This window comes from Spermophilus citellus, assembly GCF_964194105.1.
Source record: "Spermophilus citellus genome assembly, chromosome: 4".
NCBI lineage: Eukaryota > Metazoa > Chordata > Mammalia > Rodentia > Sciuridae > Spermophilus > Spermophilus citellus.
Genome location: NC_138185.1, coordinates 215,032,820 through 215,058,635, shown reverse-complemented (window position 1 = coordinate 215,058,635; position 25,816 = coordinate 215,032,820). Strand labels below are relative to the sequence as shown.

The 25,816-nt window shown below is 31.7% G+C and overlaps 1 protein-coding gene across 1 annotated transcript in view; it reads left to right on the top strand.

Moving 5' to 3' along the window:
- Positions 1-24,437, top strand: part of TC2N (tandem C2 domains, nuclear) — a gene marked incomplete at its 3' end in the record, with an annotated part of 37,353 nt that extends 12,916 nt beyond the window's left edge. The window contains exons 5-14 of the mRNA XM_081292273.1: positions 1,142-1,375; positions 7,898-8,065; positions 9,120-9,211; positions 10,727-10,802; positions 11,317-11,417; positions 12,097-12,213; positions 15,570-15,761; positions 19,755-19,869; positions 21,945-22,144; positions 24,327-24,437. Of these exons, the coding sequence (XP_081148399.1) occupies positions 1,142-1,375; positions 7,898-8,065; positions 9,120-9,211; positions 10,727-10,802; positions 11,317-11,417; positions 12,097-12,213; positions 15,570-15,761; positions 19,755-19,869; positions 21,945-22,144; positions 24,327-24,437 (1,406 nt within the window). The remainder of the gene's footprint in view (positions 1-1,141; positions 1,376-7,897; positions 8,066-9,119; positions 9,212-10,726; positions 10,803-11,316; positions 11,418-12,096; positions 12,214-15,569; positions 15,762-19,754; positions 19,870-21,944; positions 22,145-24,326) is intronic.
- Between the last annotated feature and the right edge of the window lie 1,379 nt (positions 24,438-25,816).

The window sequence follows — 25,816 nt, the reverse complement described above, 5'->3', positions numbered from 1 at the left end:
ATCACTGTAGTATGCTGAATTTGAATCCTTTGGGTATAGACCAAGAAGTGGGATAACTGGGTCAAAGGTGGTTCCATTCCAGGTTTTCTGAGGAATCTCCGTACTGCTTTCCTTAGTGGCTACACCAATTTGCAGTCCCACCAGCAATGTATGAATGTACCTTTTCCCCTACATCCTCACCAAAATTTATTGTTGCTTGTATTCTTGAAAATTGTCATTTTGACTGGAGTGAGATGAAATCTTAGAGTAGATTTGATTTGCATTTCTCTAATTGCTACAGATGATGAACATTTTTTTCATATGTTTGTTGATCAATTGCATTTCTTCTTCTGTAAAGTGTCTGTTCAGTTCCTTATCCCGTTTATTGATTGGGTTATTTGGGGTTTTTTGGTGTTAGGTTGTTTGAGTTCTTTATATATCCTGGAGATTAATTCTCTATCTGAGGTGCATGTGGTAAGGATTTTCTCCCATTCTATAGGCTCTCCCTTCACATTATTGATTGTTTCCTTTGCTGTGAAGAAGCTTTTTGGTTTGAATCCATCTCATTTATTGATTCTTGATTTTAAAGTATGTTATTTGCATGTATAAATATGCCACAATGAAACCCATTTTTATTTATTTACTTTTTAATTGATTTTTAAAAATAAATGACAGCAGAATGCATTACAATTCATATTACACATATAGAGCACAATTTTTATACCTTTGATTGTATATAAAGTATGTTCATATCGATTTATGTCTTCATACATGTACTTTGGATAATGATGCCCATTATATTCCACCATCATTGCTAACCCACTGCCCCTTCCCTTCTCCTCCCATGAAACCCATTTTTAAGTGACTAGATTTTCACTTGAAAGAGTTATGAAATCAACTACAAAATAAACTTATTTTTCATCAATGAACTTTATTAGGAATGAATCTTTAAAAACTACTTTTAACCATTATGATGTGATAATGTACTTTAGCAATAGTGTATTAATTACTAGACTTCGGTCAAAATTAACATAGATTCTGGACGTGCTTATAGGACCTAAAAGTAGTTTATGTGTCAGAAATTTCTAGGTTTAGATTATTATATGTAATATGATTCATATTTGTGACTTTTTTCTACCTTTCTTTTTTCTTTTATATACAGTTTCTGTGGAAAGAGACAGTAAAGCAGCAGTCTCAAATAGTCAGACTACCACTATCTGTATACCTCCGTTGACTTCTGTTTCTGTAAAGCCTCAGGTTGGCTGTACTGAGGATTATTTGCTTTCCAAAATACCCTCTCATGGCAAAGAAGTACCATTTGTGGTGCCTAAGTTCAAGTTATCTTATATTCAGCCCAGGGCACAAGGAACTCCTTCTCATCTGGAAGAACTTGAAGGTAAATAATAAAATAGCAGGATTTAAAACTTAACATACAGCATTTTAAATACTGTCATTGATGTTATTTTACTCTTTTATCTTTAATACAAAATTTATATTAAAATTATATATTTTGTTTTTATGTGTTTTGCTCTTTCTGTAGAAGAACTGAATGTATAGTGTGTTTGAAGGGTCCCAGTATGAAATCTGATCACATGTAATGCATTTGTATATAGGTTTGGTGTTTTAAAACAAGAATAACATACATCTCAGTAATCCTTCACATATCTAGAAATAAAAAATAAAGGAATTATTCTGTATTTGATCAGTAAACATAAAAACAAGTAGTTTCTCATCTACCACTTTCTAAAAATTGGTACAATGAGAAATAAGGAAACAGCCAGGTAGTCCTTTTTCCTTCCCTTGTTTCTTCACCAGTCTGTCTCCCAGACTAAGTAGCTACCTGAATAAGATAGATTCATTGGCTGATATTTGGCTTATGTTGTAGAGGCCAGGAACTAATGAAGATAGGATGAAACAATATGTAACTTTTAAAAATAATTTGTATTATTCCACTGAAACTCCACCAGTGACTTTTCCCCCTCAAATTTTTATTAGAAAAATTTTAAACTTACAGAAAAGTTGGAAGAACTTAACAGTGAGTACCTACCTGTGTGTTTACCACATAAATTCTCATATTAGCATTTTCAGTACTTGTTATTATCACATGTCTATTCACCTACCTGGTCTTCTACACATTATTAATCCCCCCCGTTTTTTTTTTTTTTTTTTGGTGAGGGATGGGGAATGCATTTTAGAGTAAATTTAAGACATCAATATGCTTCCCTCTAAATACTCAAAAAAGTTTAGTAATCTGTTTACAGTTTCTTCTTTTGACATAAATCTTATAGACTGTGAGCTGCCCAAGTGTATATGTGCTGAATTTTATGTATGTTTATTGAATATTGAAGAGTATGTACAACAGTATATTCCAAATTCCTGTCACTATTTTTTTTTCTGCCCTATCCTCTTTCCATCTTCTGAGATTCCAATTACACACATTTTGAGTTTTGATAATGTTCTATGGCTCTCTGAGACTGTTCATTTTTTCTAATGATATTTTTTTCCTTTCTCTTCGTTAGTTTGGGTAATGGTGTTCTCTTTTCAAGTTCACAGTCTTTTACTTCTGTAATCGCCATTCTGCTGTTCAGCCTATCTAGTGAATGTTTTATTTGAGGTGTGCATTTTCAATTCTAGAATTTATATTTGGTTCTTTTTCTTATTTTTTTATGTGTCTCACACAATTTTCTATTTTTATATTACTTCAAGCCTATTTTATGTCTTTAAGCTTTAAAATCTTTGCTAATTTTAACATCATCAAGATTTGGATTCTGTAACTTGTCATTTTTCTTGAGAATGAGTTAACATTTTCCAGTTTTTTTGTATATGGAATAATTTTGAATTATATTCTGGACATTGAATGTTATGTTGTAGGTACTCTAGATTTAGTTACATTAATTTGAGAAATTCTCTTTCCCTCCTCTCTTGCCCCCTTTTTTCCTTCCTTTGTCCCTCCCTTCCATCAGATATGTAACTCGGTTGAATGTAGACTGCAAATTCTGTCTTGGCAGCAACCTTGTATGGTGATTCATGGATCAGTCAGATATTTGAGCAGACTTCCTTTATAAAATTTGGAACTCTCTCCTTTCCAGGATTCCCACCTTTCTTTCCAGCAGCTCTGGTTGCCTGGAATTCTGCTTTCTGCTTTTTCTATGCATTTGCTGTTGGAGTTTTACATATCCCGCGTGGTGTCACTTTTGGCCTATACTCAGGCTTAAAGTTATCAAAACAGATAACTCACTTTAGGCCCTTACCTTTTTTTCAAGAGTCAACTGGTGTCCAGAATCTGCACTACAGTTCTTTATTCTTCAGTGCCTTTAGGGATTTTGTTTTGTCTAAATAATTTGTTGTTATCTATAGGAGAGTTGGGTCTGGTAGGAGTAGTTTTTGTTTTTTTGTTTTTGGAAAGAAGGAAAGATGAACCCAGTGCATATCTAGTATCTCTCAAAAATAGTTTTTCTACTATCATGCATAACTAAAAGAACAAACTTTAAAAAAAGTTCTGGCTCACAGGATATCCTGCTCAATAGATCTTATTGCTTTATTTCATACTTGTTAACAACATTAGGATCAAACTGTGCAAGTAATCTCATAATCATTTATTCACATTATACATGGTGAACATGTTTTCTTACTCAGTGTTTTTATTTATTTATTTTTGGTACCAGGGATTGGACTCAGAAGCGCTTTATCACTGAGCCACATCCCCAACCCTTTTTGATAATTTATTTAGAGACACGGTTTTGCTGAATTACTCAGGACCTCACTAAGGCTGACTTTGAACTCACAATCCTCCTACTTCAACCTCCGGAGATGCTGGGATTATAGGCATGTACCTCTGTGCCTGGCTTATCCATTGCTTTTTAATGACTCCATAGTATTTCATCATATGGGTGTACCATGATTGTTTAATAAATTCTGTATTCTGAGACACACAAGGTATTTTATGTACTATTTTCATATCAGGAAAAAAGTAAGAAATAGCTACCTAGAAATATGTTATGGCTTTTCTTTGTTTTTCTCATTGCACTCACTAGAAAACAAATTGCATTTTGAGTTGAATGAGTGAAAAATTAACTCTTAAATTGTAGGTTCATTGAGGATGTAGTAAAACTATCTAATTTTTATATATTGAAGAGAAAATTACTCTTTAAAAAAATTTTTAATTGTAGATGAACACAATTATTTTAGTTATTTATTTTTATGCGGTGTGAGGATTGAACCCACTGCCTCATGTATCATAGGCAAGTGCTGTACCACTGAGGCACAACCACAGCCCAGAAAATTACTTTATTTACTTAGATTCAAGAAGTATTCTTGGAACCTAAGTCTTATGTGTATAGGTGTGCATGTGTGCATGTGCAAGTGATGGCCTGAGACGGAGGACAAAGTTTTGAGAAGGTAGACCCCTATCAATAGCAACTAAAATTATAATTCAAGTATATTTGAAGTTTTTTTGTATATGGAATAATTTCTGGTCTGACTTATTTTCCTTCAAGTGACAGGATTTCATTCTTGATAATAGGTGTGATTTATAGCTGTACCTTACTGCCTTCATAAAAAAAATTACTATTAACATTGTGCTGTTCTTGTTTTTTCACATATCTACTTACCTAGCCATTAAGAATATGCATTTTAAATTTAAAGAATTTTAAATAGGCTTTTGAGAAGGATGAGCAATCATGTAACTTTACATTTAGTTTTATTCTTTAGTAAATTGAGAGAAATTCTATACTATCTCAGGGGAAAATTGAATTTCTCTAATGAGAAAAATGAAATGAGAATACTGTATTCTTTTTTAAGTGTAGCTTATTAAGCTAGTAAATCATCTTGGTGCTACTACTGTAGGATTTCTTGTATTTGAAGGATTTCTTCCTAATGATCAGGCTACTTGGGTTACTATAAAGATTTGTAATATTGTTTGTGTGCTAAATGATCTCAGTGTCCGTTTATAAGATATATAGGTAATGAATCTGACATCACAATTCATTAGGCTTCTCTCCCATGTGCTAGATATACTTGGTTGTAACAGATATTTGAACCAGGATGAGGATAAAATCCTACCTCATATTCCGTATTTTATTTTTCTCTTCCTAACTCTATGCAGAATCACTTAGCTAAATTCAGAAAATACCAGTTTCTGTGTGTTTCATTTTAAGTGGGACAAAAAGAATTAAAAGATGACAGTAAATTAAACCTTTGAAAAACTTCATTTTATGTCTATATTTTATTCCTAAAATGATCATTAACCTTAAGAAATTTTTAAATTGTGAGATATCATACACACATAGGCTAATGCACAGAACAGAAACACATAGTATAGTAAGTTATTAAAGGAAGCAAAACTTCTGCAGACAGCACAAGGTAAATAGAGTATCACTAGCAACCCAAAAGCCTCCCTGTCCCCTTCCTGACAGTCATCCAGGGTATCAGAGTTGCATTTTTATGAACACTTATCAATCATACAAATTAATGGGTTTTGCTGTGACATTTTCATGCATGCCTAGAGAGAAGACTAATGAATTAGTGCAAGGATTACATTCACCCTCTGGTGTGTCCTCTCTCACCCTGCCCTTTCTCCCTACTCCCTCAGACTCTCTTCCCAGCTCCTCATAGTTACTTCTCTACTTTCTGGTCATCTTTTTATAATTTAATATTATGTTTTGAATTTCCACATGTAAACATGTAATATTTGCCTTTCTGGTCTGGCTTATTTTCCTTCAAGTGACAGGATTTCATTCTTTTTATGCCTTAATAATTACTTTATGTGTGTATGTACCACATTTTCTTTATCCATTTGTCTGTTGATGGTCCATAGACTGATTCCATATATTGGCTGTGGTGAATAGTGCCTCAGTAAACATGGGTATGCAGGTGTCTTTTGTATGCTGACTTCATTTCCTTCAGATATATACCTAGGAGTAGGATAGTTGTATTATCTGGTGATTTTATTTTTAGTTTTTACACAATCATTATAATTTTCTAGTTTTTCTTCTTAACAATTAAGCACATATCCCTTAAATAGAGGTTTAATTTTTTTCTGTGTTCTGACCTATATTTAAACAAAATGATATTAGTATATATTCTTTTGTTTATGTTTTTCATTCAACATTGTGAGATTCTTTCACGTTGTTAGTTTTAATTTGTTTTCATATCTGTATGTAAATGTACCTTACAATTTATTCTAAATAGCATAATATATGGTATTTTTGTATAGAATATTAGAAGGTATTTTTATGTAGCAGGTATATACTACTTTTTATCTGTTTTACTGTTATTTACATTTGAGGTTCTTTTTCAATTTTTGGCTAATAGAGATAATGTTATTTATAAATTCTTGTACATGTCTCTTGGTGTACACATACAGAAATTTCTGTTGTATATATGTTTACAATGACATTATTGGGTCATTGAGTATAACTATCTTCAGCTTTAGTAGTAACTGCCAAACTATTATTCACAGTGATTGGATCAATTACATTCACACCAGCAAAGTACAGTTGTTTACATTGCTTCTTGTCAGTGTTTGCTCTTGGTAATATTTTTAGTTTCAGCTATACTGTTGTGTGGTAATATTTCAATGGGGTTTAAACTCATATTTCTTTCATTATTAATGAGGTTGTTGACCTCTTCTGTTGTTGCCTGTTTAAGTCATAAGCCAATTTATATTGAGGTCTGTCTATCCTTTTTGTACTGATTTATAGGAGTTCCTCATATTTTCTGGATATAAGCTCTTGCCAGTTATGAGATCTCCCACTCTGTGGGTTACCTTTGTATTCTCTTAGTCTTTTGACAAATGGAAATTTTGACTTTTAGTATAGCTGAATACATTTATGGTTAATATGTTCTGTGTTCCATTTAAGTAGTATTTCCCTGTCCTAAGTTTGTGAAAAAATTACAAATTAACAAGTACAGAAGCTTTACTTGCTTGCCCTTGGCACTTAATTTAGATCTACAAGCCCCAGGGAATTAATTTTTGTCAATATATTTGGTTGAAAGAAGGCTTATAATTTTTTCCATATCAATATTGAATTGTCTTAATACTTTAGAGAAAAGACCATCCTTTCCCCACTGCTCTGCAGGGCTACCTCAGTTATAAATCAAGTGTATACACTCAAAAAATGAGTATCTCTTTCAGGACCTTTTATTCTGTTTCACTGATCTATTTTTCTGTCACTGTGCCAATATTCTATTCTTTTTTTAATATTTATTTTTTAGATGTAGTTGGACACAATACCTTTATTTTATCTGTCTATTTTTAGGTAGTGCTAAGGATTGAACCCAGGGCCTTGCATGTGCTAGGCAAACGCTTTACCTCTGACCCACAACCCCAGCCCCCAATATTCTATTATTACAATCCCATAGAGTTTTTTTCTTAAAGATTATCTTTTTTGCTTATTCGTAGTCCTACTGTTTCCATATAAATATTTTTATTCATCTTCTTGTTATTTGATTTCTAACTTAATTGCATTGTGGTAAGAAAACATACTTTATGTGAGTTCAGTCCTTTCAAATTTAAGAGCTGTAAGTTTATCTCAGCATGTAGTCAAGTTTTATAAATGTTCTGTATCTTCTTGAAGAGGGTGTATCTCCAAGATTTTTTTTTCCATTTCAAAGATGTTCTATATGTTAGAAGAAAAATAAAAAGAAACTCAGATCACAAAATACAGAATTGTCTCTAGGTCAAAGAGAAAATGCCAGAAATTTGCTAAACTGTCTTAAGAGCAAGACTCCTGACTATTCCCTTGCACAATAGTTGATGTAGTTAGAACTTCATAAATGTGTGCTCATTTTTTAAAGATATCAAAGGCATGTAATTTAGTATTACTTGAAATATAACATTTTTTTCCTTTGTCTTGAGTGTACCATCTGTTGGACCAAGGAGACGATGTTGTAAAACATTAGAAATGCTTTTTTTCAGGATCTGCCAGAGCATCTTTTGGAGATCGAAAGGTGGAACTTTCCAGTTCGGCCCAGCATGGGCCCAGCTATGATGTGTACAACCCTTTCTATATGTATCAGCACTTTTCACCTGATTTGAGTCGGCGTTTTCCTCCTCATTCAGAAACAACAAGACTGTATGGATCAGGTCTGAAAAGTCTTTTGTGCTTTTCTTCTGTGTGTCTCCTTAGCAAATTTAGCAATCAAATTAAATCTGAGACCTGGATGATATGATTCTTATTATTAAAAACAATTTTTAAATAAGAGAAAAGCAGGCTTCACAAGTGTTATGATAAACAGCATGATTTCTCTCTGTTGTTATAACTAATTTAAAAACTGAAAGATTGATGTATTGTGTCTATTGGTAGTTACAAATTTTAATTAATTTTTCCTTTTTGAAAGTTATTTTTAGATTATTTTTATTAATTTATATACCTTCTATCCAAACTCTACAACAGATATTTACAAGTTTTTTCTTTTGTGTTCTAGTCAGAATGACGAGTTTAAAAATGTATGATGTAATAGAAATAGAAACAAAGAGAATAGAAATACTTAAATAACTATAAAATTTTTATACTTTCATATTTGAAACTATTCCAATTATAAACTACCATGTGTGTTTCCAATTCATAAATCCCCATTGTTTTGTAGGATGATGATATATATAGCTTTCTCTGCCACTAGATTCAGGGTGGGGTACTGAAAAAAAGGAAGAAATATTTACTGAAGGGACTGTTCCCCACCGTACTAGAATATAGCATAGGGTTGGTTTACCGAGTTCCTTTCTTCAAGGCCCTTTCAGGTTATGAAGGACACTAAAAAGACAGGAGCACATAAGATTCAGAATTGATTTTTTTTTTAAATGTGATAAGTGCTCATTAAATAGTTGAAGTACATATAATACAAAGTACTTACATCCTATCCTGAGATAGTCTTCTCAGATTGAGGATTGGGAAACGTGAACAAAAGTCCATTTTGATATGGATATGAAAATGTGTTGTTTGATTTCTATTTCAAACAAAATAAAATAATGAAAAATAAATGTTTTAGATCTCATCAAAAGGCTTCATTTCTTATATAAATCTGCACATAGTTTTCACAAAGTATTTCTATAGAGATTTAGTTTATAATAATTAAGTAGAATTCCAGTGTTTCATTTTCCTTGTTATAAAAATAAGCACTTCTTTCTTTTCCCTGTGTAGTTTGTGACCTAAGGACCAGCAAACTTCCTGGTTCCCCTGGCCTAAGCAAATCTATGTTTGATCTTACAAGTTCATCTCAGAGATTCATCCAGGTAAAATAGTTATATAATTTTTTATATGTGATAATTATTTCAAATTAAAAATTCAGAAATGCATAAATCAACATTAGAAATAACATGCTTTTTGTGGATATAGCTATTCTAATATTTGGACAATAAATACATTTCCCATATGCATTACTTTGGGAAGTTCCCAGTTGACTAATGAAAGACAGTATTTTTCTTTTGTTCTTTTTTTGTGTGAATTTTCTCTCAGTTGGTATGCACTTAAGGAATCCTGAGGCAGTTGGAATTTTAAATAGTATAATTAAAATACTTATCAACTTTCCTTAATGTTTGTATTAAAAATTAACATTCCTGGGCTGGGGATGTGGCTCAAGCGGTAGTGTGCTCGCCTGGTATGCATGTGGCCCGGGTTCGATCCTCTGCACCACGTAAAAAGATGTTGTGTCTGCCGAAAACTGAAAAATAAATATTAAAAATTTTTTAAAAAATTAAAATTCCTATAAAGGTGGGGAACTTTATTCACTTATATTAATACAGTATCCTATTTTTGAGTTACTTTGTTTTTGTATTTTGTGGTACTGAGGATTAAACCTAGGGTCTTATGCATGCTAGGCAGTCACTCTACCACTGAGCTATATCTTCGGCCCTTTTTAAAATTTTATTTTGAGGCAGGTTCTTGCTAGATTGTCCAGGTCAGCTTCAAACTTGCAATTCTCCTGGTAGCTGGAATTACAAGCATGTATGGCTAAAGCCAGGGAGAAAATTTTTGATACTTTCAAAAAAGTTTTCATTTTTAATGCTAATAAACTATGACTATTTAAAATTAGAAGATAGAGATAAGCAAAGTAGCATGACAAATTATCTGTATTCCTGTAAATGAAAGTAAAATCTGTGTAAATGTTTTTATATACACTTGTGGGCTTGTGTGTGTGTGTGTGTGTGTGTGTGTACATATATACGCACATACATACTTATGGTTTATACAATGGAAATGTATTCTAAATCATCCTTAATAAAAATTCTCAGTCAATTTCTTGCAGAATTCTTTATAGCAACAATTCTTGACCATGCATCAGAATTATTTGGAGAGCTTGTTAAAATACAGATTGCCATCCCTTGCTGCCCAGAATTTTTGATTCAGCAGCCCTATGGTGGAGCCTGAGTTTTTATTTCTACTAGAGAGACCATGGTTTAATATGCTGTTTTATAGGTTTTTAGGTAACTGGGCATTTCCAAACATATTCTAATTGTCATTAATGTTTCTGTATGGAATTTAAGAAATAATCTCTTTCTCTTTATTATAAAACCAAACCAAAACCAGCAGAGACATTATAGTATATTTTTTCGTAAGATGTTTAAAATTTTCCTGATAACACACAGAGAAAACTTATTTTTCTCTTTAATTGTCTAAAAGTGAAAATTCTGACCAGTAACATTGTCAAAATGATTAGCATGCAGTTTGATGGGGCAGGTATTGGGGCATAAGTATCAGAATCCTTACAGTTTGATATGTAATTTCTAACTAAAAGATTTTATTTGTAGAGACATGATTCGTTGTCTAGTGTACCCAGTAGTACATCTTCAAGAAAAAATTCTCAGGGGAGTAACAGAAGCCTGGGTAAGGAATATAATATTACATTTTTATACTCATTAGTAATTTGAAAGTGAACATGATCAGTAAAAAAAATCTACATGATTATATCTATATTGACAGTATTATCTGTATATGGATACTCAGATCAGATGGTTATTTTTCAGTGTTCAGGCATGAATGAATCAGTTTTTAAAAAGTGAAGCTATTAAACATCTTTGTACATTTGTTTTAAAGTAGATGAATGAAGAAAGTTCCAGAAGCATACGGTACTAAAGTCATATAAACATTATTTGAGATAGTTTGTTAAAGCTTTAACTTAAATTTTCCACACTGCAATTTGGGTAAAATTTTATATCTTGTAGTTATATGGTTTATTTCACCTCTTGTACTTTAATAAAACATAGAAGTATGATTTTTGCCTTACTAAATTGGAAACCTTAAAAAATAATTGTTGGCATTTTTCAGTTGTGCTCATAAAATTGAATTTAAAAGATTACATGAAATTTTGAAACATCTTTGTCTTTTGTTTACAATTCAGATACGATTACTCTCTCAGGAGATGAAAGAGATTTTGGCAGATTGAATGTGAAATTGTTTTATAATTCTTCAGTGGAGCAGATCTGGATCACAGTTTTACAGGTAAATTAGTATAGTTAATACCAACTTTTATTTCAAAATTAAATATTTAGACACTTATCTGTTGTTGCCCTCTTCTGGGGAAAGAGGTAATAGTTAGTCTTTGAAATTTGGGGTTCTATAGTGTTTTTCAGGAAATAGTATTTGATAAAGTATTTAAGAAGCAGGTATGGTGATGCATACCTGTAATTCAGTGACTTTGAGAGGATGAAACAGGAGGATCACAAATTTGAGGTCTGTCCCAAAATAAAAAACAAAAAGGGTTGGGGATGAAGTTCAGTGGTAGAGTGCCCAGGGTTCAATTTCCAGTACCAAAAAAAAAAAAAAGCATTTAAGAAAATAAAAATGTGTGTGATGAGTATATGTATTTTTTATGACTTTATTCATTTATGTGGTGCTAAGTATCGAACCCAGTGCCTCACGTGTTAGACAAGCGCTCTCCCACTGAACCACAACCCCAGCCCTATTTGTATGTTTTCAACTGCAAGAAGAAAATTGGTATATCTATATTTAATATCAAAATTATTTTAATGTGGATGAAACATGAAGTCTCAATATATATTGAAGTTTATTTAAAAATCTTGAAAATCATTATCCAAAGCCATTAACTCAACAAATACATCAAATATTTGTATTGTCAGAGTCCTTTGTAAAATTCCAACTATACTATTTAATTTTTTAGTGCAGAGATTTAAGTTGGCCTTCTAGTTATGGTGATACTCCCACTATTTCTGTAAAGGGAATACTAGCGTTGCCCAAACCAGTGCATTTCAAGTCATCAGCAAAGGAAGCTTCTAATGTAAGTGACTGTTTATGTTTGAATTTCCTTTCTGTTCTTCTAATATTTATCACTTTTATCCATGTAAAGAATAAGAAAGTGTTTTACTTTTGGGAAACTAAAAATTATGTGTTCTTGCTTTATTTAAAGATAATTTTTAGTCTCAAAATGTTTTGATATTTTATTGTCTAATATTAAGATTCATTTAAAAAGAAAATTTTGATCACTAAAATATATAGATTAACAGTATCTAAAATATATATTTAAAAGGAAAATAAATGTGTATATTTTCATCTTTTCTTTTCCCTAACTGGGCTTTGAAAAATAATTGCACAATTGCAATTAATCACTTTTAAATACTTCCAGTTACTATAAATGGAGTAGTTTATGTTCCTGGCTTTTATAAATTCTTATTTCACATTAATTTAAATACATGCTCATTATTATTTTTTGACATAGAAAACTTAGGGTTTTATATGCAAATGAAAAGAACTACCATTTAAAAATAAGAATTCAAATGACTAATAAGCAAAACATTACTGTTTCTATCAATCATAGAAATACAGATTTAAATTATATATTGATCTTTCTTTTTTCTTATTAAAATAAGGAAATATTTTACAAGTATGCTACAACATACAATTTTCTAGAAATGATTTTGACAGTACACATCAAAATCTTATATATTTCTAGTAATTCTACCTGGAATCTACTCCTTGGAAATAATCTGAAATCCAAACAAAACTTTTTATAAAATAGTCTTGGTGGTTTTTTCCATAGTGAAAAGTTAAAAATAATCTCAAGGCATCATAGAGGAATGATCGAAAAACCTGATGGTATACCCATTTAATTAATTTCTTCAGGCTGCTGTAAAAAAAAAGTGCCATAAACTGGATGGCTTTAAAACAACAGAAACTTGGGACTAAGGATAGAGCTCAGTGATGGAGTGCTTGTATAGCATGTGTAAGGCTCTGGGTTCAACCCTTAGCACGGGTGGGGAGGGGGGAATAGAAGTCCAAAATCAAGGTGTCGGCAATGTTGGTTCCTTTTCTTAGGGGGAATCTGCTCCACTCTTCCTTCCAGATTCTGCTATGGCCAACAATCCTTGGCTTTTCTTATTTCTTGGCTTTGCCTCCATCTTCATATGGTGTTCTCTCTGTTTCTGTGTTTTCACATGGCCCCGTACTTACAAAGTTACCACTCATACTGGATTGGGGTCTACCCTATGCCCATATTACCTTATTTTAACTTTGTGAATCATATCTGCAATGAGACGTTCGCAAATGATGTCACATTCTGAGGTACTGGGAGTTAGAATTTCAACATATCTTTTTTGGGGATACAGTACAATTCAACCCAGAACACTATGTGATAGAATACTAGGCAGCTGTGAAAAATTATGGATAGGAATAGTTTTTAAGGACAGGGGAAAATGTCCTAAATTATTGAAAAAGTCAGTGATCAAAAATTGGTGTGTGTATGTATGTTACGATCTCACTTTATGAAAATATGCATCATAGAAAGTCTAGATGGAAATAAATCTTAACTCTGGTTATAATTCTATCACTCAAGGAAGAATACTTTCTGAATTAAACAATTTTACTTTTTTAAAAATAAACTAAATTAACTTAGGAAAAGTTAGAGGGAAAAATGTTTGCATATTGGAACCTACCTACATAGGATCTTTCATTTTTAACATTTATTTTTATACAGCAGATTTTTGGGAGATCCCTATTGTGGCAAAATGTGGAAACCATGAAGTAAATCTGCACAGACTTGCTTAATTTGTAAACTTGTTTAACATTTTATGTGCAATGTATTGTCAGTGTGGTCCTGTGGCTTGAAAGTCTTAAAAGAAAAAGTTCGTGGTGGTAAAATTCTAGAAACATGATTCTGACTGTGCAGATGTAAGTGATTATATTATAGTACGGGTGAAAATTTGGCCAAAATTTTTTTAGTGCAGAGTATCAAAAATATTTATGTTAGTTGCCCAGATATCTTGCCTTTTCAAAAGGATACACTAAAGATGGAAAAAAGGAAGTGTATAGAAAAGAACCGTCTAGTGTTTAGTCTCTTTTAAGAGATAATTCAAATATGTCCATGTGATAATTCAAGATTCTGGGCACTGAACATGCTCACATGTGAGATTCTTGAACTACTCTAACTGTTGAAGAATTGTGGTAAAGAGTAGGAAAGATGTCCTAGATCCAAAGATTAAAAAACAGTTTAATTTCTTTTTTCTTTTTGGTGCTGGGGATCGAACCTAGGGCCTTGTGCATTCAAAGCAAGCACCTTACTAACTGAGCTATATCCTCAGCCCCTACAATTTAATTTTTAAAAAGGGAAAAAGCTATATTTTGGTGAGCTCAATGTTAATATTGACCTGAGTTCCTAGGTAATTAAAAAGATGATTTGTGAAGTTGAGGAAGGTAATATCCAGAATAAACTCCGGAAAAACAAGTCATGGCTCTTCTCATTTTCATTTACATTAAATTTTTTTTTAAATTACCCAGATGCCCTTCAATAGATGAATGGATAAAAAAAATGTGGCATTTATACACAATGGAGTATTACGCAGCACTAAAAAATGACAAAATCATGGAATTTGCAGGGAAATGGATGGCATTAGAGCAGATTATGCTAAGTGAAGCTAGCCAATCCCTAAAAAACAAATGCCAAATGTCTTCTTTGATATAATGAGAGCAACTAAGAACAGAGCAGGGAGGAAGAGCAGGAGGAAAAGATTAACATTAAACAGAGACATGAGGTAGGAGGGAAAGGGAGAGAAAAGGGAAATTGCATGGAAATGGAAGGAGACCCTCATTGTTATACAAAATTACATATAAGAGGTTGTGAGGGGAATGGGAAAAAAACAAGGAGAGAAATGAATTACAGTAGATGGGGTAGAGAGAGAAGATGGGAGGGGAGGGGAGGGGGGATAGTAGAGGATAGGAAAGGTAGCAGAATACAACAGTTACTAATATGGCATTATGTAAAAATGTGGATGTGTAACCGATGTGATTCTGCAATCTGTATTTGGGGTAAAAATGGGAGTTCATAACCCACTTGAATCTAATGTATGAAATATGATATGTCAAGAGCTTTGTAATGTTTTGAACAACCAATAAAAAAATAAAATAAAATAAAAATAAATAAATACTTTAAAAATATTATGTTGTTATATTATGTCATATATAAATATGTAACAATAAATCCCATCAGTATGTACAAATATAATGCACCAATAAAGTAGGAAAAATATTTTTACTGTGGAAAAAAATTTAAATGTAGTTTTTCTAGATATAAAGGTAAAATATCATTTTATAATAGTATATCAAACTTTTTTCAACCCTTTATATATTTTATTGTTTTTTAAGGTTATTGAATTTTTGGAAACTTTTGTATTTGCTATTAAACTACAAAATCTACAAACTGTAAGACTTGTATTCAAGATTCAAACCCAAACTCCCAGGAAGAAAACCATTGGAGAATGTTCTGTGTCACTTAGAACTCTCAGCACACAGGAAATGGATTACTCTTTGGATATAATACCACCTTCAAAATTTTCTGTAAGTGATAATAATATGCAGTGTTAAAAATATTCTGTACTTTTAGAATGGCTTAGTGGATAGTGTTTTGTTAGTGGAGGATAACTTAAATACTTCATTAATTATGGAATCGGGAAAAGTCTCAAGAAGTAATATCGTTTCAAAAATTGATGAAAGGTCAACATAACTGTTTCTGTATTTTAAAATAACGTTGGATTACCTTCTCCTGGCACATTATTTATTAATGTTTCATCAGGTATAGTAACCCTGAAACATGAATAACTTTAATACATTTTAAAAAGTTTTTCTAGTAGCTGATGACTTGAGAAAAACAACAAAGAATCATAAGGTCAAAGTTAAACTCAATCTGAGATTGCCCTGAAATAGATTAGGGAAGTTGTTTTAATCCTGGGTAAACTGTATATCTGTTCATAAATAGGTTAGAATGGAAGTTGGGTTTTGATTTTTTGGTGTTTAGAATGGAACCCAAGACCTCATGCATGATGAGCACCTACTGTACCACTGAGCTACATTCCCAGCCCAGATTTTTTTTTTTTTCAAGCTTGCTTACCTGTAGTGCTTGGTTGATTTCTGAGACCTGATGTTTACTTCTCTCAACTGGCCAGCTGAACATTGTCTTTATTTAGAGATTCCTAATAATTTAATTATGTAGTTTATGTGTCAGGATAGAGATCAGTCCTGAGTTTTATAAGATCAAATCTATAGGTGATTTTAAACTTATTTAGGACTTATATTTTACCTACTTCCAAAAATATTTAAGATTACTTAAAGTGCTTTTTAACCCTTTCTGTACATTATAATTACCTGGCAAATTTAAGTCAATAAAATTTCTTGAGGGTTGGAACAGAAGCATTTGTAGTTTTCAAAAGTTCCCCAAATGATTCTAATGTGTAGCCTTGCAAATCACCAAATTGTAGAGGAAATTAGAAACTAAAACATAAGAAACAAAGGTTACTGTAATTAATCAGAAGAATTGAAATTTCTGATATCTTTTTCCCTGTTAATTTTAATCCCCAATGTTTTCTTTAATGGCATTTATTATGTCATATCATTATTTAAGTTACTTAATTTTAAATAAAACAAAACAAGTCTCAAGTTTCTGTTTTCTTCATATTTTACTGTGCTATTAACTAAGGTCCTACCATATTGTTGATACTGTATATTTGTATGTAGGCAGGTATGAAAAAATAAATGATGAACGAAAGCATACCAAATGAGATTATTGTCCTTTTCTGTTAAAACATAGCAGCTGTGACAGGAGTTTGTCACTGGCAGAGTTGACAATAGTAGACAGTAATCTGCAACCATCTTTTACAGAAGATACAAAAACACTAATCAAATAGGTTATTCATACATTAAAACTCTAAAGACAGAATATATCAGAAGATAAGTCAGTGAAAGTATTTTCTGGGAAACTGAGATATTATATGCCTGGAGAATTTGAATGAATGATTATGACTGGATTTCTATTAAATTATATTTCATATGTTAGAAGTCTTATAAACACTTGGTTTCTACTGGATGTCACGTGCTAGGTATGTAAAGATTGATGTCTTGAAATAAGAGCATTTGTGTTATTCAGGACCAATGAGTTTATGTTACCAAGTACTGATGTTTCATATTATTGCTAAGATAAGAATAATATTGTGCTTTGTTTTATGTTCTGAAGAGGAAAATAGATATTGTAATTATGCCATTGAAAGAACCAGACTTGGCTGGCTATGGTCGGCTTGCTGATTCTGTGATTTTATTGCTACTATAATGTGCCTGGAGGGGTTAACATTTTTAAAGTCTAAAAATAAAAGTCGATAAACACACAAAAAAAAGAAAGAAAGAACCAGACTTGTCTACCCACTATCCACATTGATAACTGTTGCACCACGAATAGCATTGCTTTGTATAAAGCTAATGTTTTTTTTCAGGAGAGTTCCTGACCTTGGCCAATACTAACGTATTTACTTGACCTCAAATTTCGGTATTGAATAGATAGAAGAGACAAAGTTTGCCTGAAGAAGTAGTTGACCTTTATAGAGATTTACCTTATGGCTGACTCGTTGCTAAGTAATCTACTGTTCATACCACTCTTCTGCGCCTGTGCTTTCCTTTTCCTATGTGGAGATCAGTGAAGCTATTTGCACAGCTAGTAAATAGTTAAGGAATCCAGATTTGATTCCAGAGCTAACCCTCTGAACTCTTCCATGTATGTTCCCTTTGAAGACATTTTCAAACATCATCAGTTTATGATTCTTCCTGATTATGGTTGGCATCTCATTTTTTTAATGGTTCCGGGAAGGCTAATAAATTTTTCTTTAAAAATTGGTTCATTATTCAGGAGCAAATATCATACCTTCTACAGTTTTATGCTTATTAAATATAGTCAGTACACACCAACTAATTGATTTGTATTTTAATTTTTGGTTATTATGAGATTGAAAATTATTTTGAATATTTTCTCATGATCTGAATTAATGTCCTGGAATATAAATTGAATTTGTGAGATAACCTTGGCAAGTAGGAAATAGCAAACCCATTGCCAAATGCTACTGTTTATGAGAATTAACTCTACAATTGTGTAACAATAAGAGAAGTTTTGCCACCTTTAGCTGTTTTCATAAGTGTTATTTAATTATGGGTGCAAAACCATAATGAAAAAAGAATTAATGAAAAAAGTTTAATCATGGTTATCTTTGTGTTTTGTAAACAATAAATGATTATAGTTTTTAATGTATTAATTTAAATGCCAAGGGCAGAAACAACTTTTTTTTTAATCAACAAAGACTTTATTTTATATATGGCTATCCAGTTAGTTCATGCAAAAAGAGTTGTTAATCAGTTCTCACTTAGAGTAAACCTGAAAAGCAATAAATTCGCTTATTTAAAAAGTCAGCATTGTTGCCAGATTGAACAGTTTTATTCTCATTTTAGAGTTTTTCGAGAGGAAATTAACCTTAACTCAAGTTTCTACTTTTTAAACAATTCACTTTTTACTCTCTATTTCTTGATTTCTCATGGCATGACAGTTATAAAACACAGCATCATGTTTTAAGAAAAGACCCAAGCTTGAGGTGATGTCATGTACATAGAAAGGTTTTTTTGTTTTTTTCCCCCCTCAATGAGTGATTAAGGAATACTGGACAATTACCAAATATGTTAACCTTTTTGTAAAATATCATTCAACTGTTCTGTAGCGTTACTGGAATCACTTCTAGTAAGTCTGTAAATGTTGTATTCTTATTCCCATTCTTGTTCTTTTCAATACATGAACAGTGGTCTTTTTGTTTCTGGACAACTTCACGTTTCTCTTTTACTTTTCACTCCAAGTACCTTGGAATCCAGATGAGTAGGATTTGTGTTGTATTTCACAGACAAATCACCAGCTTTCTTTTCCTGTTGGTAAGCAGTACTGATGAGCATATTTTAATCCACCTCCCTACCTGTTGTTTTCATCTTAGAGTTTGCCTCAGTTTTTTTTTTAAACCTTTTCCTTATTATATACGGCCTTATCACTGATTAGCTTCCTTCTTGCCAGCTTCCTTTGGCTTGTTCCCATTCAGGATAGATATGCAACTCTGGATCCATAAATCTGTTTATTACAGCAATCCTTTGTCTTCTGATTTTTATAGCATCTACTCTGAATTCTAAAATTAGGAAACTCAATTGACTACATTTAATTATTTTAAAAGTGCATTCCTTCCTGTTGGTTTATTTCACTGGCAGTTTTTCTGTTAATATTGCCTAGGAATTTAATTTGTTTTTAAGTTGAATTGTCTTTTAATATTACTGATATTGAAATCCAGTATGTAGGTGTACAGACTTTCAGAATTGATGCAAATGAATGCCTTACATTTACAGAATCTATGACATTTATCTTCTTATTTTATAACTAATGGCTTTGAGTGTCAATAGAAAGCAAAGCTTTCAAAAACTGTAACTATTTTTGAAATATTTCCAAACTTTATTATTGAATACTGAATGATACTTTTTGATATACAGGTTTGCCATGCAGAACTTGAATTGGGGACTTGTTTTCAAGCAGTAAATAGCAGAATTCAGCTTCAAATTCTTGAGGCACAGTATCTTCCAAGCTCATCAACACCTCTGACTTTAAGTAAGTGTATCAGTGTTCAAAGTACATCAAATGCAGAGAGATTACAATTCAATAAGAATGAAGAGACCAGTAGAGTGATGTCTTTCCTTTGCTGGATGCACAACCAGGACTTGTGATACTTTAGTTGGCTAGGCCTAGTAACTTGGCCACCCCTAGAACTGAAGGTTTGAGGTCAGCCCTATCTCCCAGGCTAAGAGGAAGGTAGAATTGTTCCTTTTTACTATGAAAGAAGGGAATTAACTATCTGGGAGCAGGCAAAGCAATAAATGTCCACTGTAACAATGAATGTCCACTGTAGAAAGGATAAAAATAAATGAAACTGAACATTCAATTCAAGAAGCTACAAAAACAAAAAATTCAAGGAAAGAAGTAAGCTGAGGTTGAAGTTATAAAATGTGGAGACAACAGCAGATAACACAATCAATGAAACTAAACTTTTTTTTTCTTTGAAAGGACCATTAAAATAGGCAAATCTGTAGCAGGTTGGATAAAGCAGAAAAATAGTCAAAACATAAATGATATTCTGAACCAAGAAAAGGATATAATTTTAAATTCAGAAGAGATTTGGTTATATATAAGGCAATACCAGGTGTAACAATACTAATTCATTTGTACATCTATATGAAATGAATGACTTTCTAAGAAATTTACTCAAGAGGAAGAAATCTACAAAGAATAGCCATGAAAAGGGAGAGAACTCTCTCTCATAAAAAGCACTAAGCCAATATTATTTTACTGACAGATTTTACCAAACATTCAAGGAACATCTGATTCCTTTTTTATATAAGCTATTCTAATGCAAGAAAAAAAGATGGAGAAATAATTTTGTTAGCATATTCTTGATATCAAAACAGATTAGATAGCACATACATAAAATTAACTCTACACTAACATCAGCTATGTAGATAGATAGAAAAATCCTAAAATAAAAGTAAGCAAATAGAGGGAAGGGAAGAATAGAAGTTTATTGAATTAGACAAAGAGGAATGAAAGGAAGGGGGGAGGTGGGAATAGGAAAGACAATAGAATGAATCAGACATAACTTTCCTATGTTGATACATGAATACATGATCAGTGTAACCCCACATCACATATAACCACAAGAATAGAATCCTAATTAGAATAAGATATATTCCATATATGTATAATATGTCAAAATATACTCTGCTGTCATGTGTATCTAAAAAGAACAAATTTTTAAAAAAGTAAGCAAATAAAGTCCATCTTGGAATAGTGAGTCATAAGGACAATAGTGGAAATTTACAAATACAATATATTACATTAACAGGTGAACTCCCTAGATCAAAAGTAATGATCTCTAGTTTATAAATTTAATGCTCAGGTCTCTTGGTCCTCACTCTGAGACTCCCTTCCTGGGAGTTCCCTCATCCCCTTCTTGTTACCCTGCAATCCCAGCTCTATTACCTGATAACATGGCACATTCTGCTCGAGCCATAAGCATGCTGTGCCAGTCAGACTAGGGCATATGCTGAGGTGAAAAGCTATAGTAAATCTGAATTTTAGTGCAGTTCCCATCTTTGAAAAGTTTCTTTCCTTCACTTTTTTCCTGATTTTAATCAATCTTTATTTTTATTATTTCCCCAAAATTTATAATCTATGGGAAGCTTATTAGTTCATAAAAACTATTTTACCATTGTTGGAAGCTCTGCATCTCAAACTTATTTAAAAAATAGATTGTTTTCTAGTGGGCATATGCTTTTAGAGTCTCAAGCAAAAAAATTTATCTATATAAAATTGTGAAATAAATACCTCATCTATCCAAAGAGTTGGTACCTCTCTTTTGTGTAATCCTTTTCAGTGTATACACCTTTGCTCCTCATTGTTATTTATGCCTATGATTCTACTTGTTAATGTCATTCAGAATGAAGATTAAATTTGTTTGAAGTTATAGTAGTTACTTGTAAAGTGCAGTAAAGATTATAAAGTCACTAGAGATGTTTTCTTTTATCAAATAGTAGTAGCTCATTGAACATTTTTAAAATAGCTTATTTATATATTTACATTAAACATAATATATATCTTTATGTGGTATTTAATTAGAATTTGTTTCGTAGGTTTTTTTGTGAAGGTGGGAATGTTTAGCTCAGGAGAGTTGATTTATAAGAAGAAAACACGCTTACTGAAGGCCTCCAATGGAAGAGTAAAGTGGGGAGAGACTATGATTTTTCCACTTATACAGAATGAAAAAGAAATTGTTTTTCTCATTAAGCTTTATAGTCGAAGCTCTGTAAGAAGAAAACACTTTGTGGGCCAGGTTAGTAGGGGGATTTTATCTTTAATTTCTTCTGTGTATTTTTCTATGCATTTAAACAGTGGTTAACAAAAGGAATACGGGATTAAGCTAAAGTTGAATAGTGTAAGATTTCTTAGTATAAATTACAATTTAGTGTTGACACAAAAATCAAATCTCATCAGACTTATTTCTTTAATATAAGTAGTTGGAATTTCTGAGCAATCAGGCTTATCTTTAAGCCTTTTTCTCAGCTTTTCAACTTTAAAAACTAAGATCAGTTTTTAGGTATTACTGACTCATTCCTTATGGAAGAAGACACTAAGTGTTTAAATTGAATTGGTTAAAACTTTGAATATCAAATTTACCTCATTTTGTTTCAGCTTCAATTTAATATTTAACAAGAGAACTTTTTAATTATATTAGATTTGAATTCCTAGAAAACAATTTTAATGATGGTGGAGATATTTAGATAGTCAATACTAGTGTCTGGATTGTCTATTTTAAAATTCTTAGTAATCTGTATAGGACAATATAATACTGGCTTACTTGCCAACACTACAGGAACTTGTTTCCATTTATATATTTTTTTCCTTATTCTCAATGGATTAATGGTAGTTTTCTTTTTTTTACAATTATTTGAGCCACATTTAAATTACTGGTCTAAAAGCTTCCTCTTCATAGTAAACTGTTATTAGTAGTCTATGTGTAGTCCTCAAATTATAAATATGATTTTTTAAAGATTGATATTAACTTTTTGACTCACGTTTTCATTTAATTTACCTAAAATGTTTATTTAAATGTAGTTTTGTTTCTGCATTTATTTGGAAAATAGCTTGAATTTGAAAATTTGTATAACTATATACTTTTGATAGCTATGAGTCCTATGAAGTCAATTTAGTTAAAAGTTTTTCTGGGTGTGGGGATGTGGCTCAAGATGTAGCATGCTCACCTGGCATGCGCAAGGCACTGGGTTCGATCCTCAGCCCCACATAAAAATAAAAAATAAAGATGTTGTGTCCACCGAAAACTAAAAAATAAATATTAAAAAAATCCTCTCTCTCTCTCTCTCTCTAAAAAAAAAAGTTTTCCTGTATCATCAAACCTTAGCTATCATGTATGAATGGAATAGGATTCTGGAATGTTTTTGCTGGTTGTCTGCCTCCAACAGACTCTTGAGTGGCGTCAGGTGTCACCATAATGGAATAAACAAATGCAGGCTCAAGTTCTCCCACTCCTGTTTACCAACCAAAGCACTCTGATGTTACCTGTTTTATATGTTGGGGTTCCTTGTAAGATATTATTTGAAGGAAATTTTTTTCAGACCAAGAAAGAAAAGGAAAAATATTTGAAAACCAGTGAGTGATCTGCTCCAATCTCTTTACTCAGAGAAGTTAATTCCAAGGTTAGAGCATTTGTTAATGCTAGAGCCATGGTACAGATTTTAGATTCCTTGTCCACCTTGTCTCCATGATATAGCCATTGTGGTGTCCTAAATTTACATAATACTATATAACTTTACCAGGTTTATTCACATACATAACCTAAACCCCATAAGCGATAGACACTATGAAATTACTCTGGATCAAGAATGACTATTTATTAAATTTCCATTAAGTTTACAATTGTATTGAATAAAAAAGGTTCTTAAAAATACACATTCCTTATTAATTGAAATCATGATTAGCCTCAGTTTAATTCATCTTTATAAAGTTGTTTTTGAGTGGTCAGAATCAATTTTAAGTTGAGCTCCTAGATTAGTTGAATAAGAAATGAAAGTTGGAACTATTTGGGGGGAAATGATTTTACAAAACTCTCACCTTGGATTTTTAAAAATATTTATTTTTTAGTTGTAGTTGGACACAATACATTTATTTATTTATTTTTATGTGGTGCTAAGGATCAAACCCAGGGCCTCACACATATTAGGCTAGTGCTCTACTACTGAGCCCCTGCCCCATCACCTTGAATTTTTAAATTGATTTAGTTTATATGAAATAGTCTTCAGAATGACTAAACAGTTTAAATGTTTTAGAATTTAAGTCTCAAACAGATAAATTAAATTTACTTTTGGGAAAATGGAAAGTTGTTTACTTATAAATGTGTAAACCAGACTTCAAATATTTTTATCAATAAGAGTAATAAACTGTTTTAACTCACTTGTCGTAATTGTGACAAGCTAAATGATTGTACTGTTCCTTTACAGATTTGGATAAGTGAAGACAGTAATAGCACTGAAGCAGTGAACCAATGGAAAGAAACAATTGCAAATCCAGAAAAGGTTGTTACCAAGTGGCACAAGTTAAGTCCTTCCTGAAGACTTCACACATTAATTTGGTGAAGAAACAACTTGACATTCTTTTAGAAGACTTAGAATTTTAATTTGCTAAAAAGTATAATAAATTTTATCAAATATCCAAAGTGAAGGAAATGCTTTAAAACAGTGCCAGAAGAGACAAAATAAAAGCGTAGTATTATTATGGCAGTTAAATGACTTATAAAGTCTATGAGAATATAAGCCATACATAGGAATTTATGTATTATGTTTTTTGCTTTTGTTTTTTAAGTTTTACTTAGATATTTAAAACCTACTATAACAAGCCCTGTTAGTACTACTAGACATTTAGATGACTATACCTTTGTTCCAGTGCAAGGCATTGTTGATTACATTTTTGTTCCACTGTTTACCTCTTCCTGTATATTTTCTCTCAGCAAAAATGAATTGAACCATTTCAGTTGTTTTCTGTATTTGGGGGAAGATAGTGCCCTGTGTTTATAATTTATTACCTATAAGGCATTACATTGCTATTTTGTAAACTACTTACTTCCAAGAAACTTCAGAAATAGAAAATACATTTAGACGAGGATAAACAAAAACACCAAAAGATTGAAGTTTAATTGGTGACCCAGAATTATACATATTTTGCTGTTTCTCTCCATTAGATACTTTTGTCTTTGTTTTATTTGGAGTTAAAATAAGATTATCATCCATATGGTCCATCCTAACTAGCAGAATGAATAAGTTTAAATAGAAAATATTTTATGATAATCATTTCCTTGCTTTTAGTTTTTTAAGTACAAATTACTTGTTCTGTAATCTATAATGTTAGAGTATTTTGTCATGTTTTTTATAACTATACCTGATTACATTATAGAGCAAAAATTTTCTATTGCAGGTTTCTTTCAGTTGCTTATTAGAATTCAGTATAAGGGGATAATTTCAGCATAGTTGTCCATATGAACTATGGCCAAAAGCAACAGCTTTTTGGAGAAACAAATAACCCTACTCCTAATTTAGCAAAATATGATTTTATTTTTGCTAGTAAGTAGACTATGTGCTCTGTGTTCTTTGTCTTCCATTTTTCTTTCTTTGTTCCAAACATGCCAAGAGATAGATGGTGATATTTTAGGCCAGAGGTATACCTTTCCATAACCTAAACATTCCCTTTTCATTCTAATTCCTGTGTTCTATGTATCTTATTAAAATTTCCCCAAATAAACACCTAGTTCTCTTGCCTAGATACTATCTCCACAAGCTGCAAAATGTATCAAGTTTATATGCCCTTTGCTTCTGTCTAGATTTTATGGTTCCAGTGGTGTGATAAGTATTCTCTGCCACTGTACATTTTGAAATAAAAATTTTAGATTTGTGAAAAATGGTATTTTAGATAGTACTCACGTTGACTTCTGGAAGAA